We start from the raw sequence: 16,164 nt of genomic DNA on the forward strand, positions 1-16,164 counted from the left end.
TGTCTGGAGGGTTTCACAGGAAAGTGTGGCATTCACGACCCAGCGCTCATGCAGTACAGACCGTCCACAGCCTGATTGCCAGCCTCCGCTGCTCTGGCCAGATCCCAAACACACTCAGAGAGAGAACGAGAGAGAAAGAGAGAGAGGAGAGCAGATGTGGTGAGTGTGACAGAGGAGGGAACAGTTAGGTGAACTCTAAAGGGGAATCCTGAGAGCAGAAAGAAAGGCTAGTAAGGACACAGAACTTTCCAGTGCTTGTATCCTTTCACATTCCACACTATTTCACCACATTCTCCAGATTTTAAAACATGGAAGTGATTGAAGACAGCCATCTGCACCTGGAGGTGCCTGACCCGCACAAATCTCTTACCGAGATCTCAGAAGATGAAATCAACCTCCCAGCCTCTGATGATGAAGATGATGCCATTGCAGAGAACAAAGAAAAATCTGCTGATGAGAAGGAAGAGGCAGGTGAAGGAGACAAAGGTGAGATGAATGGAGTCATGGTCCTGGCGTTGCTGGACAAAATCATTGGGGCCGTGGACCAGATCCAGCAGACGCAGGCCGGGTTGGAAGCCCGTCAGCGGGAGATGGAGAGATCAGTGACGGGCATCCAGGGGGAACTCACCAAACTGTCCAAGAGCCACACCACCACAGCCAACACGGTCAATAAGATGCTGGAGAAGGTGCGGAAAGTCAGTGTGAATGTGAAGACGGTCCGGGGGAACCTGGAAAAACAGGCCGGGCAAATCAAACGCCTGGAGAGCAACGAGAACGAACTTCTGAAGAGAAGAAACTTCAAAGTCATGATCTACCAGGTGAGGAGTGTGCACACAGAAGACAGTTAAGTTTGCTTAGAGGTTGATCAGGTTTCATAGCTAAGTTACATTTTGAAATATTAAATTTGTCTCAGATGTTACTCTTGAATTTTTGAAATATGGACACAACTGAGACAAGGGTAATATCTTCTCAAACCCAGATTTTGGGATCTTTTATTTAGGCAAAAAAGAGCAAAAGGTTCCATATGGTATCCATTTATTGCGATTGGCGTCTAGAAGAAACGTTTGAGATATTGCAAAGAGATCTTGTTAGTTTTTTTCTTTCCTATCATAAATTAAAAAGATACTTTGTAAAAGCTTGTGTTTTGTAAAGGTGATTTGCATTGTATGCAATGAATGAAATCAGAAAATGAAATCTGAAGGGTGCATCACATGTCACAGCCATAGTTGGTAGGGTGTGGCCTTGGTAAAAATTAATACTTGCTATTAAAAAAGTGAAAGCATACGCACCTCCAAAGTGTCTTGGCCATGGTGCGTGATAAAAAAATAATCAAAAAATACAAAAGACATCTGCACACAGTTATTCTGTTTTATTTAGAAAAAGTTAATGTAAGACATGTAGGTCTTTGACAGAAACGTTGCCATTTTTAACTACAGAATAACAGTGTGCAGATCTTTTTTATGTATTTTTTTACATCTTATATATATATATATAAATAAATAAGCATGTATAGTGGCTCGTAAAAGTGTCACTCTATTACATAACAAAGCATCAAAACACAATTTTCAAGTGCAACAAAAAATTATTTTACTTCAAATTATCTTACAGACATTTCCTTCACACATTGCTATGCATAATTGAAAATATGAGTTAAACACCTATGGAAAGTTCCTTTATATGGATACATTAAGCCCCATTCTTAAGATTAAAATGTTTGGATGTTTACTCTGCTAGCACACAAAATGAGCAAAAAAAATGGTAAAAAAGAGTTTTGTGCACCACATTTATTATCTAATGCAATAACAAATACACATTTAAAGGTGTCACTTTTTTTGGGCTTATCTGATGTACACAACCATGTTCGATGCACTGTGTGTTACTTCAGTCGCTTCATCCAGGCTACCTGCTGCCGGGATTCTTTTTGATGGTCGCGGAATAAACGAACACTGACATGTTTTTACATGCATTCTCTCTCCAACACGAAGTCATGCTGGATTAATGTAGAGAAGGTTTCTTTCTTTTTCTCAGAGATGGAAAATACCACAAGCAAAATCCAGAGACTATTTTAAAAGGGTGGGAGTGGCCAGGAAAAGAGGGAATGGAAGAATATGAACAGAGGGCAAGGACAAAGTATAGGGGAGTGGGAAACGCAAGAAAAAGGGTAGCTTAATGCAAAAATAGTCAGAGAGAGTTACTCAGACAGTCTGTCTGTAGTTAGTTTTTTTTTTTTTTGGCTGTATAATGCAGTGTGTAATAGCTTGCAGCTTTGCACAGTGGCGCAAGAACATTCAGAGTTTCCACACAGTGAGTCAGAAGAGGCTGGAGCTGCCCGTCCCACGCACACACAGTTCACTAATTACTCTTCTGAACATCCTTCCTTCACTCATCAGAGAGGGAGGGTCCGTCACAATTGCACTCTGTTATTATTTTGCAAGTTTGGGAAGGCTCAAATTCCTCTCTACTGCTTCTCTCATCTTTCTCAAATTAGGTGATTCTGCACATGGTCAAAAGCATAGTTGAGTATGCAAATACAGATGGGAATGTTTGGTTGATACATTGCAAACGTGCATGTGCATTATTACGTTATTGTCTTGAGTTGCCAGACTGTTTAGTTCTGCCAACTATTATAACAGTAGTTTATTATAAGAGTAGTTGATATAAGGCAGTGTCAGTTCTGTTGTGATTACCTGCTGGGCTATTTTTTGCAGTGTGTTCTGCACCATTGCCACTATAGTCTGACACCTGTTGGTGGCTTTTTTGGTTGATTGAGCTTGTTACATTGGCAGCCATTGGTGAGATCTGTTCTGAATTGGTTTTGTGCTTAGCAAATCAATGCATGAGACGAAAAACTAAATTGACGGAAAGAAGGCCTAGATCTTCTGGGTTTCCCTTTTTGAATAATAAATACAAACTACTACCACCTACTGGTATGGAGTGTAATCTTGTCTCATGCAGGTGCAGAATGTAAATGCTAGTTGGCCATTGGCTGTAGTTTTATGGTGTGTTTAAGCACAACTTTTTTTGTTTGCCAGGACGTGAGGCTACACCACTGTAATCACCACTAATTCTTTGAAGTTGGTTTGGAAAAATGACATAAAAAAATTGTTTATCACAATGCCAGCTATAGCACCCTATGTACCAATGCTGAGAATTATGCTTGTGTGAATTACGTGAAATCAAACTGCATCAGTGTTTACATTCACGCACTTTTAGGCCTAATACATGTCATATGCAGAGTACTGAACTCATCAGAGCCAAGTCTTTTCACCAATGGCATGCAAATCCAACCATTAGATAATTACACACACGTCTGATTTGCATGCTTCATGGGTGTGTTGAAATGTTTATAGGACAAAGAGCATTCTAATCATTTGTCTGCTTCAGCACAGTAGGCCAATGTTCCATATTTCATAATTTGTGAAATGTGTGTCTGAAAGAGACATGGGTCATGAGTTAGAGGGTCAGGGGAATTTTTGTATCCTTACCCAAAGAAGACGCCTCTCTCCTCACCCCACTGAGCTCTTCTGTTCCGAATGAAAAGAATAACAGTTTCATACAGCAGGGACTAACTTTGAGGGTTGTTGAGGGTCTTTTCAGGCAATGTGGAAGTTACTAGGCGAACTACTGGAAAACATAATGCAATGTAGTTAGACTTCTGCTGAGACAGGATTTGGTCGAACTAAAGCTTGATTTGCAATACAGCTGTTACACTTTATTGCTGGTTTAATTTTTTAACACTCAGTGATAACTTCAATTGATTTTGACACAATTTTGATAGGAATCATAATTGTAGGCCTTTTAGAAACTAGCTGCCCAGGGGTGTTACCATTTAGTGCTGCCTTTCTGACCCCTCTATATCATCATCAACATTCATCCTGTCATCTGCTGCTCTCTCTCTCTGCTTTTCTATATCTCATGCTAACATGCTTTTGACATATTTCTTTCACCTCCATTTTCTCTTTTCATTATGTGTTTGATATTTGTGTTTGATATTTGTGGGGGGGTTTTAGATCAGTTGGCACCAGTTATACATTATAGCTGTGTGATTTGTTTGACAATAAAAGTATAATATCATTCATTCATCATTATATTTTAGATTTTGCAACTTTTCAGTTTTTACACTTTACTTAATAGGAAATCCATATATAAACCGATTTACTTAACAGGACAGATTTCTCAATGGAACATCATATTGACATATTTTGTTTATCCCATTGCAGAAATGTCGAAATCATCCAATAATAATAAAGGTTACTGCAAAAAAGATGATTTGGTTCTCAACATGTCAGCCTCTATAAGGTTTATTCTCTACGCTAAAACGAAAAACATTTTAAATACTTCACTACAATAAACCTCTAAAACCTTTTAATACCATTCATTGTCGCTTCTTGGGCCTTCTGGGCATAGATATAGAGGTGTATTCCAGTTAATTCCTCTTCTATTCAGTGAAAGCAGGAAAGGGAGTTAGAGAGGAGGGTTGTGTGGTAGGGTGTGGTGTCTTAACAAAGTGGAGCTCATATTTACCGTGCTGATTCATACTTCAGGCATCCTCACTCCCCTGTCTCCATCCAGCTCTTTTGCTTCTCATCTCATTTTGCAACCACTCCGTTCCACCCTCTTAGTATATCATGCATTTATAAACCTGCCAGTACCTTTCACACCCTGATACTCCCTCCCTCCAAAATCCTGATGGCTCATTGGCCTGAGCTTCACCTCAAGCTCTTGAATGCATTTGCTTTGACTGTTACTGATAGTTGTTATGTGAGCAGTTTGTTTTGCCTTTAAAAGAAGGCAAAGGTATGCAAGCTAATTCATTTCATATTAAACACAAAAACAAAACACATAGCCTAATATAATTACATATTGGTGATGTCAAATGATTAATCACATCCAAAAGAAAGGTTTTTGGTTTTGTTTACATTATATATGTATATACCAGTACTTTGTACATTTATTATGCATATGTAAAAAATCACCATTAATCATTTGACAACATTGTAAAATACATGAATATTTTTTATTTAATAAAGGAATTCAAGGATTATCTTTAAACTCCTTAAACTAATTAACAGCAAACAAACTTGAGAACTGCAGTATGCATGTATTAACACATAACACATTAACATATGAAGAGTTCAGATGCAAAAGCCTCTAAGCATGTCTGACATATTTATTTAAAGTTAGCTTTTCTTTCTGACTACTATGTATTGCTATATACATACTGGTACTACTGAATGAGTTGAGGCTGGGATTTGGCAAATTTGAAATAAAAGCACTTGCTTAACATATACTACATGTAAAGAGCATTCATTATCATCTCATTATCATCATATCTCATTTTTGACCAAGGTGTCTTTTAAAGGCTTCCGGATTCATATCATTATAATGTCCAAATAATGATAAATGAATAATGCTGCACAACACAGTTTACATACTATGCTGCATATTGCACAAAACAAGGGAGACACAGGTTTTATCAGTCTAAGAGAAGCTGTTTATAAGTTCACATGCTGCTAAATCAAGGCCAGATAATGGTCCCATGGGCAGTTCATGAATAGCAAACTTTGGTAGCGGTTTGCTTGAACTGAACTATAGGTATAAAGAGCCCTGGTTCGGCTTTTAGCTTCAGGTTATCCAAACATTTCATTATTTGAAAGACTGGATATTTCAAGCAAGCAGAGGTCTGGGAGAAACACAATGAAAAGACCTGAAATTAGAAAGCTTGGATCTTGTCCACTTTTTAGAGACTGGAATGCTAGCTGTATCGTGTAACTTACATAATTTACACCAATCACATAGCGAAGTAAGTTGATAACTAGTGTACTTTAATCTGGTAGACCATATATGGCAAAGTCACAGAAATACTCCTGTTGTTAACGTCATGTAAAAAGCCCATTTGTCTTTTGTTACTTTGGAAGCAATTTGAACGATGCAGAGGCTTCCTCCTCTGACCAAAGAGAGAAGCAGCACATGAGACCAGGAAAAGAAGAGAATTAGAGGAAAAGTGTGCGAAACACACAGTAAGAAGCGTGCATGGTGAAGTTATGAGAATAGAAAGCCATCTGGGCTCCTAAAACACAGACACATCTGTGAGAAGGGAAGGAAAGGCACTAGTGGTTGCTATAAATAGGATCTGCTGCATAGTTGTTTGATTATGAGGGGGAGAGGGCTCATGGACGAGGCTGGCTTATAATTGATCTGGATCAGATGCTCAGAAAGCCTTATGTTCAGCCGAAGGCAACCAGCAGAATGGATGGCTATATCCACTGCTGGCACAGCCCAGTGCTGTGTGTCTTTTTGAGTTGTTTCTGGGCAGTTAATCTTCAGGCGGGCATGAGGCATAGCAGCATGACTCTGGCTTTTGGCCCATGTTTCCCAGTTTGGCAGAGGCTTTATCTTGTTTGCACTCGATCGCCTACCCTCCATCTTTCCTCTTCTCCTTCTTGTCAAGATTGTTCAGGGTAAATGTTCTTGAAACCGTATGAACTACAAGCTTTTAGCTAGTAGTTAGTACAACTAGCAGTTCTAGCTAGTACTTTGGCTACACCTTAGCTACCCTTAGTTTACTACTCTACAAAAAATACGTAATATACAGTATAGGCCCACACATACATAAGTTTTAAAAAGTACACATACTTTAAAAGCATACTTTTAAAAAGAATTTTAAAAATAAAAATTTATTTACAATATACTGCAAACTGTAATGATTTCTGACACCTGATTGCATATTAATTTCAAATGAAAATGTATTATATATGTATTTTGTCAGGTTATCAAACGTTCTTCACACAAAAAAAAAAAAAAAAATTTTTACTGTTCCTTAAATGGTTCTTTAGGGAACACAAAATGACATTGCTGTGAATAGCCCCTTTTTGGAACTCTTAATTTTAGTGGTTACTCCCACCAGTGGTTCTTTTCTAAGATAAATTACGGTCACGGTGGGCCTACACAGAGGTAGCATTCTTCATTATTATACAAGAAACTGTCCAGTGTGTATTAACAGAAACAAAAATGATAGGAGACAGCAACAATTCATTCTTTGCCATCAGTGGACTTAAGAAGATATACAATGCCAATTTTTATTAGTCAAAAAACCCTATTTATACTCACAAGGGAATCCCGTGCGTTTGCAGAATACAGGAGTCACTCCCGATCTAGAGAGTTGCAATGGCTGATAAATTTAAGTGTATAACACTTTGCATTGTAAAACAGTTGTAAACCATTTGGCATTTTCTATTTCTATTGATGATTGGATAGTATGCTTTTGACACCTCCTGTGTTTAAAATTATTCATTTGTGTTGTGGGATTCCGGTATTGTGTTGCTGTTCAGCATTTGGTGAAAAAGCAAAAAGTTTAGAAAAATAAAAAACAGAAGACTGAATCAGTATTTCTTTTGCTGCAGGGAGCGTTTAGTACATTACTACGGCTGTACAGAGAGGATGTGCTGATGTTCCACACAGTCATAAATCTCTGTGTAAACACAAACCTCTCTCCTCCATTGTTATTGGAAAGAGTAACTCAGCAGCACCATGGCAACCATGGTTGTGGTGCCAGCCAGCCCTCTAAATCAGTGGGCAGAACAGGCCGATTTCAACTACATGTTCTGAATAACAAGCTAAATATTAGTTACTGTACTGCATATGGGGATTCGTCAGTCTAAGCAAAGGGTTGCAACTCGCCACTGACTGGAAACTGCCTGCTTTTGGTTATAAAACTTAACATGGCAACGAACGCACAAGTTGCTCCACGCGCCATGCCCCAAACCTATAGGAAACATTTTTGAACAGCATGTCGTTAATGAATATAGAAATAAAGAATTGCTTTGAGAGTTCCAGATGTTCTATGCCAACGTTAACTTTTTCAGACCAGCATGTTCAAATGGAATCCGGCCAAGATCTGCCATTTTATAACATGAGGGATTTCCTAAAGTTTACACTGAACTCCACATCTTCAAGGACAGCCACAATTGCTAAGCACACAGTTGCCACATTTGTCTCGATGGTCACCATGAGGATACTGTTGTTCGGTTGCTACGGTAACACCCAGTGTTTATGACATCAAACAGTTTAATTTGGTGTTGAAACAGTTGAACAGCTCCCTCTATCTCAACAACAGCCTCTGATTCATCAAACAATATTCCCTGCAGGGAAAGCTAGCATACCATCACTTTATATAGTCAAATCTCTCTCTCTCTCTCTCTCTCTCTCTCTCTCTCTCTCTCTCTCTCTCTCTCTTTGAAACATTAAAGTAGAAAAAAATAGCTCAGCGAAAGAACAGCTGAAAAGAAAAGACTTCTTTCCCTAGAGTCCATCCACACAAATATCTCCTCTCTCCTTCTGTTCCTCCTTTAATGTAAAAAGGGAGGATTATCATTACAAAGGAACAGATAGTTCAGACTGTGATAGGATAATATACACCTGTGATGGTAAGGCTGGTGGATGGTTGGCATGATTTTGAAGCTCCATAAACCATATATATCCACAAATATACACCTTTGGGGGGTTAATACATGTTGTCACATGTGTTGGCTGACTTTTGACTGTAGGATGTATAACATAAGTCAGAGCCAGGATCCATTTAAAAAAAAAAACTTGTCTGAAAGAAGAAAGCCATATACATCTAGGATGGCTTAAATATACGTAAAATATGCTGTAGGTAGAAATACAGAATATGGAAATGCAGATTATTTGTGAGCTCTGATAGAAGGGAATAACATTTAAATAAGACATAAAGGAAACTGTTAATCTTCCTGCTAAGGATATGCCTCTTTTTGTGAGTGCTTATGTTCCTTGGTTTGTGTGACACAGAATCTTACCAAAGCCCTTTGTGCTCCACTTACACATTCCACATGTACTCCCTATCCTGGTGTTCCACATTTCCATTTCCTGCCATGACGAAGTTATGCAACATGTCCGGAGGATTCCCTTCCACATATCCAGTGCTATATTCTTGGGAAAACCCCACACCCACTCATTTTCCCTCCGCTCTGACCCTGTGCTGGAGTTTGTGGGTGTGGTGGTTGGCTTTGAATGGAAAGGTGGGGCGGAGGGTGTTTTGGTAGGGAATCCCTCATCGCCATGGAGACTCGGCAGGCTGGAGGCAGGCAGATGTGAAAGGGCTCTTCACATGTGACTGAAGAGAGACGCTTCTGTGAGGCAGTGGAAATATTCCGCCATCCACACACAGTTTTCATTTATCAGTCTGCTGACATGTGGAAAACATTTCCAGCTAACTTTTTTGTTTTAATGAGGATCGGTTCACCCAGAAATGAGAATTCTGTCATTAAACGCAACCATTATGTTCTTTTAAATCTGTATGACTTTCAAATAACTTCATTGCCATGCGATGACTATTCACCGTTAAAAAAAACATAAGCACCATAAACTCTTAAAAGTAAAAAGTTTGTTATGAAAAAAGTCAATGAAACTATTAACCATGAATGTTCCCTTAAAAAATTGCTTATTTGCTGCTTAATAATAGATAGTAAGGTAGTTGCTATGTTTAGGTATTTGGTAGGATTAGGGCTATAGAATAAGGCATTAATATGTACTTAATTACTACTAATAAGTGGCCAATATTCTAATATGCATGCTATTAAGCAAATAGTTAAGAGAGCCTAAAAAAGGTGTTAAAATGCAGTCCATATGGCTTCTGTGCTATATTCTAAATCTTCTGAATCCATGGCAACTGTGTGAGAAATATACAGAACTTATAATCAATAATCAATGAGTAACTCAAGGATCAGTTTTGTAATAATTGGTTCACTATCATTAGGTTTATATGGCTTTTCAAGTTTTAAAACTATAAACTCAGTGAACTTGAGAACCTAAAATCTGTTTTCCAGCATACGAGAGTTTGGAAGGACGTGAAGTTAAATACGTAATGACCAAATTTTAATTTTTGGGGAACCATAATTAAGCGTTTTAGACATTTTTTTTTTTTCATGGCATTTGTGGAGCTATAAAGTTGTGGTATGTGAGGAAAAAACTGTTTTCATTTAAAAAAAAACGACACATACTGTTTGCAAATGAGAAGGACATATGACTGAAAGCATAAAAGAAAGGACGTTTCTGCTGACCAGCTGGGGTTGAAGCCAGCTGATATCAGCATATGACAAACCTACCTGCAAACACACAAGAGAGACAGACAGACAGATAGACAGACGGTTAACCCAACCTTGTACCATGTGACACGCACAGCAGTCAAAAGAACTCTTGTTGTATGAGATTTTGTTTATACACGCTGTGACAAACACACACGCACATTACTGTTTCAGAGACACACACAAACAACTCTTCTGTTCATGTGCTCATATATTATGTCAATCTCTGTAGCCTACGGCCCTCTATGCTTTTGTGGTTGGCTCATGGAAAAGTCAAGCAGCCTGTGATGTGTTCTCAGCTCTCCGTAAGCGACTCATACATACTTACGTGTGTGTACGTGCAGAACACCTTGTGTTTGAGAGGAAAAAAAAGGGGGAAAGCCTGGCATGACACAATTTTTCTTATCCAGACCGTGATGAGACAGAATGAAAGAAAGAAGGTATCCTTATAACACGTGTTTCTGCACTGCACTGACTCAGATATGCAATATGTTGCTTATTTCCAAGGCAACTGTGTTGTGTGTGTGTGTGCAATGAGTAAAAGCAGCTGGAATTAGACTGTGGAATTACTTGGTAATTCTCTTCTCTTCTCTTCTCTTCTCTTCTCTTCTCTTCTCTTCTCTTCTCTTCTCTTCTCTTCTCTTCTCTTCTAGAAACATCAGAGCAAGCTTAAATGATACAGGACACTTGCTTTCCACAATGACATTATTGTATCCTGTAGTAATTACTGATCTAAATCTGGATTATGAAAGGGGAGCTCTGTTTTAAATTGAATACATTTACATCTCTGTGCTTTTTTATTTCACATTAGACACAACCCTTGTGGAAAAAGTGCATTTTATTGCATGGAATGTTCACATGTAGTTCTCTTCAAATGTTAAAAGTATACAGTATATAGATATATAGGCTACTTTTAACACGCCAACTTCAAAGTTATTATGCAAGATTCACTAAACAGGACAAATTAGCATTAGAACACAATTAACAATGCACACTATATAGAACCTAGACACAGCCAGATCATTTCAGTAATAACTAGCACAATCTACTAAAGACATGCTTTTTGGGGGTTAAATAATGGTGTTAAATAATTTGATGAGTGCAAGTTTTAGTAAATAATTGATTGTTAGTTTATTGTTATTTCTCTCCTATATAGTAGAAGAAATCAGCCTTCAATCCTGCCTCCAATCCACAGTACAAACAGCAAATGTGATAGGCATTTTACACTATTATACTAAATATGAACCGTTCATGCATAATAATAAATATATAAAGGGATTTCTTTCTCATGATTTGAGAGGATCCAACCTTTCAAAAGTGAACAAGTTCAAAGATTTTTTTCTTGGGAATATACAATGTAACTCCCCAGCTCTTATCGTTCCACTCATATACACATTTACTCACATTTTCCAATCGTTTCTAATGGTGGAGTGCGTGTTTCCCTTCCTCTCAGCTCGGCAGAACAATGCAACATTAACTTGAGAGAGGCACTTTGGGATGTGGGCTCACCAAGGTGACTGCCTGACTTCCTCTAACATGTTTTCCATCTTACTGTTCCTCCATTACAGCTGCTTTTAGAGAATGCTGTTTACTTAAAATGAGTGACCTTCTGACCTTTGGGTCTTTAGTTCCTTAGATTAGATGCCCTTCTAATATTCTGAACTTTAACGTGGTGCAACTTCATATGTCAACCTTCAGAAATTACATTCCGTGCGTCTCGATGCCACAGATTTCTTTGTAGTCTTTATGTTAGCATGTTAGCATTGGCATCAATAACCTGAAAATGTAGGGTAGTGCATTGTCCATAAGAAGCTATTGTGTTTTAAGAGACCTGGATTCAAATCAAACCTACAACATGATCTCTCTGTCTGTTTTATTTGACACATGTGAAAAGCTGACAAAGTTTGGCAAACTTAGTTTTTTAAAATTCTGTAATTTGTGCTATCTGTGCAGAAAAAAAAAAAAGTGCAATCACAAGTTTTGTGAAAGATTTCAGAGGCACATTTTGCTCATTTTCACGCTACAAAACACTCATAAAAGTATGTTTTGGTGAAAATACTCCCAAACTGATAAATCAGGCATACATCATCCTCATGAAGCCACCAAAATATTATGACAATATATTCATTCAAAATATGTCTTTCCCCATGTGCATGCGTATAGAATAAATGAAGACACTGCGTCTCAGTATGATATGCCTGTCTTTTTTAGGTGAGTTTGGAGGTATAAAATTCATGTAAATACAAACACTTCCAGCAGCAACACACTTACCAACACTTTGTTTGCCGCTTTCCCTTTTTGGATCATTTGTCCCAGCTTGATGCAGGGGAAAGAATAAATCAAACAACATGAAAAGATATCCTCACATTTGTTAGTTTGGCCTGGGAATGTGGCAGATACATTAACAGAGCAAAACGAGATGACTCAATGTATCACACTGACGGAAAATATGTCTCCTTTACAAACAAGTCAGAGCATTGTGCTGTAGAAAAAGAGTGTGCTTGGGAACGAGGGGCTTCGCAGGATGGAATGCTGGGAATTAGGGTCGGGCAGGAGGGTGGGTGGGAGACAGGTCGGAAGGGAAGGGAAGGGCAATGAAAGAATGGAAGAACAACAAAAGAAAGAAAACAAAACTCTGATGAGGAACATAAGCGGAACAGCTCTGGCTGAGAGTCATGCATGTTCTCCAATTGTTGACCTTTGTTATAATTAATTTAAGATTACTCTTTCATATGCACATGCTTGTTTGACATCATAAATACTAAAGGTTTGCCTTAGGAATTCCCTGCTGATGTTGGTGTTAATTCTTAGATTGAGCTTTAAATGATATAAACTGCATAATAAAATGTTTGCAATCACCCTACAGCGATCATAAAATCATATCATTGACCCCAGTGAAATCAAATGCATTATCTGCAATAATGGTCTTTTTGTGATTTCAGCGTGTGGGTGGGTGTGCTTTTGTGAATGTGTGTAAGGTCACCATTAATGTTAGCACGGATACTGAACAATAGGGCCATTAAATGGGATAAATAAAGACAGGACATTGATTGTTTTGGCAGTGCTTAGTTTGGAGATCTGTTACATGTTTTTGGCAGGGGAGGCTTATTAATTTCTCATTTCAAGATACAACCATGGACAAAATAGATGACATTTTCAGCAGAAAGTATTAGTGGTTCTTGCATAATGATAGCATGCTGATACAGTAGACGGTAGTTGGATTTTTATAAAATTATAGCCTGAGTAAAAAGGACCCACCAGAGATTTTCTTCAAATGTTTTTAGGAATGTTTATCATATTATTATTATTGTTTTTATTGCTGTGAATTAAATTTTGGTGTCTCCCTGCAGGATGAAGTGAAAATACCTTCAAAAGTCAATGTGGCCAAGTCCATGAAGTTTCCAGAGCCTGTGGAAGGAGAAGCTGAAGGTGAAAACAAAGCGGCAGCAGAAGAAGGAGGAGAAGACAAAGAAAAAGTCAATCTGGACCTGTCCTCTGATGAAGAGGAGGTGGAGATCGAGGAAACGATTGAAGAGTCTCGAGCAGAGCGTATCAAGCGAAGCAGCCTGCAACGCGTCCAAAACATCAAAACTGTTTTCTCCAAAGAAAAAATGGAGAAAACCAAGCAAAAGACCAAGGAGAATCTGGAGAAGACCAAACAGAAGACCAAAGAGAACTTGGAGAAAACTCGCATGAAGACCAAAGAGAACTTGGAAAAAACCAGACAGAAGACCAAGGAGAATCTTGAGAAGACCAAACAAAGGACCAGGGAGAACCTGGAGAAAACACGTCACAACATAGAGAAAAAGATGGGCAAACTGGGTAATCGGATGTCAGTGAACCCCGAGCGCAAGGAGAAGATGAAGTCCTCGCAGAAGAAGATGATGAAGTCTTTCACTCCTGACCACACCATCTATGCTCGCTCCAAAACGGCTGTCTACAAGGTCCCGCCGTTCACCTTCCATGTGAAGAAGATCCGTGAAGGAGAAGTGGAGATCCAGGGAACCGAGATGGTGGAAGTCGGTGGGGATGCAGAGGAAGTGGAGAATGCAGTGATGGAGGGAAGAGAAGATGAGGAGATGGAGATGGAAGGTGGAGAGATGGTGGAGGATGACGACGAAGAGACAGAAGATAGCCCTGAGATGAGAGCGCTACTGGAGAGGGGAGAAGACCTGGTGTTAGTGGAAGACAGAGATAGCGATTAGTGTTTGTGCGTGTTTTTGGGTGCTTACACAATAGAGAAGCTTATAAAGGATTTGGTAGGGCAGTATGAAAGGCTCAGTTTGATATGAAATGTCCATACATAAAATTTGATTTCTGAAAGCTCAATTCTCTGAGATTCTAATCAATGAACTGATGCCTAAAGGTTTTGTTGAGGTTTTGTTTGTTTATCAGAAACATCAGTTTCGCCAAACCCTGAATATTTTCTTCTACATCTTCACAGAGCACCATCTCCATTAAAGTGTTTTCAGCATTCTCTGACATAGCATAACTTCTAGTGTGTAGGCGCCTTGAGCGTGTGTGCAGTACCGCTAGTCCAGATATTGGATTATGCAGGAGAATGTGAATGTTTCTGTTTGCATGTGTGTATTTGCATCTTTTCTATCAGCAGAATTTTTCAAATTTAGGGTGACTCTATTCACCCAATGTATATGTGAGTGAGATATTTACTGTACTAGTTCAAGGAACTTAGTTCCTTGAGTTTATCTTGTTCGGTAAGATTAGGCGTGCCAATCAATAAGATGCAACATGGTTATCTGGGAACATTTTTGTGCTAGATGGAAAGGATGAACATAAAATTGCAACTCTATGACACATGATAGACTGATTGCTTGATCTAATGAACAACAGACTTGTGGGCAGGTAGGTATTTTGTTCTAGAAGATAATTTGGTCACACTTTATATTAGCTGGCCTTCACTACATTGAATACATGCTATACCATGTAACCACATTTCCCGCTTATTAGTTTGGGGTGTGGTTAGGTTAAGGAGTAAGGGTTGGGTTACAGTTTAGTGTAACTGCAAATGAAATGATAAATATATTGTATCAAAGTGTTAAGTACATAGTAGTTAAGGCAATCTAATATAGTGAGACCAATTATTTTCCTTCTTGTTCTAGTCTCACATGTAGAGCTACAGACTGTGCTTCACTTTTCATAGAAGGTGGAGGAACAAACCAAGATAAGAAAACCTGAAGTATTGCTTCTAAGTGCTTATTTTTATATATCTTTTATATATCTTAGAATTGAATGAATATAGTTGCATTTCTGTCAACAGTTACATTGATTATTTTTTGTCTCAATGTGATAATTACACAAAAAGTAAATAGTATAAGAAAGACGAATATGAAGCCACATTGAAACGTCAAAAAGGATAATTCTACTACATGTTTTTGTCCTTTTCCATCATTTTTACTGGAAATCATTGAAACGGATTATATAAAGAAGTATAAATGTCTATAAAATGATCCTCAGAATGGCACTGCAGGCTTGCTCAACATAGGAACCAGTGCTCTTTTTGTGTAACATTTGCACGTCCCCTAGTGGACGTGTGTAGTAATGTTGTAATAGGCCAATGGGCAATGAAGCCTTAGCCTCAGTTACTGACCTAAGAGCACAAAAGTCACAGAGATAAAGAGAAACAGGTATGAACCGAAAAAAAATCTACAGCTAATGTCATCAGCACCTCTAGTTTTAAACGAAACACGTATAAATGCATAATAAATCACTGCTATTACTTAGAGCACAATCATTTCTCAGATGTGTTAATTTCAATCTCTTCAATGCTCAGATAGTATAATTTCAACAATTGCATAATCTTTGCAAAATCTTTACTCTGCTTCAATCATAGTTTCTTTTTAGTTTGTTTCATTTTTTTTTTTTTGCTTGTGTAGCTGAAGATGCATATGAATATTCTCTTGTAATGTCACAGTCTTAACCACTAATGTGTTAATAAAAGCAATCATGCTTCAAACTACGAGTGTTATTTTTATACTGTATTGTATTGCACTGCATATTTACAGACACATATTTACATGTATATGTTCGTAATATCATATTG

General features: G+C 38.2%; 1 protein-coding gene across 1 annotated transcript; it reads left to right on the forward strand.

Moving 5' to 3' along the window:
• The first annotated feature begins 7 nt into the window (after positions 1–7).
• cavin1b (caveolae associated protein 1b) lies at positions 8–16,077 on the forward strand. Its single transcript, XM_043226355.1, has 2 exons — positions 8–818; positions 13,454–16,077. Exons 1-2 carry the CDS (start codon positions 309–311, stop codon positions 14,306–14,308), a joined length of 1,365 nt encoding a protein of 454 aa, XP_043082290.1. The 5' UTR covers positions 8–308; the 3' UTR covers positions 14,309–16,077.
• The last annotated feature ends 87 nt before the right edge of the window (positions 16,078–16,164 follow it).

This window comes from Puntigrus tetrazona, chromosome 24 (assembly GCF_018831695.1).
Source record: "Puntigrus tetrazona isolate hp1 chromosome 24, ASM1883169v1, whole genome shotgun sequence".
NCBI classification, from domain to species: Eukaryota; Metazoa; Chordata; class Actinopteri; order Cypriniformes; family Cyprinidae; genus Puntigrus; species Puntigrus tetrazona.

Bases quoted from the DNA above. Each gene is read 5' to 3' on its own strand.
- cavin1b (XM_043226355.1), top strand. From the start codon at position 309: ATGGAAGTGATTGAAGACAGCCATCTGCACCTGGAGGTGCCTGACCCG. The intron at 819-13,453 runs GTGAGGAGTGTG...GTCTCCCTGCAG, and splicing joins TCAAAGTCATGATCTACCAG to GATGAAGTGAAAATACCTTC.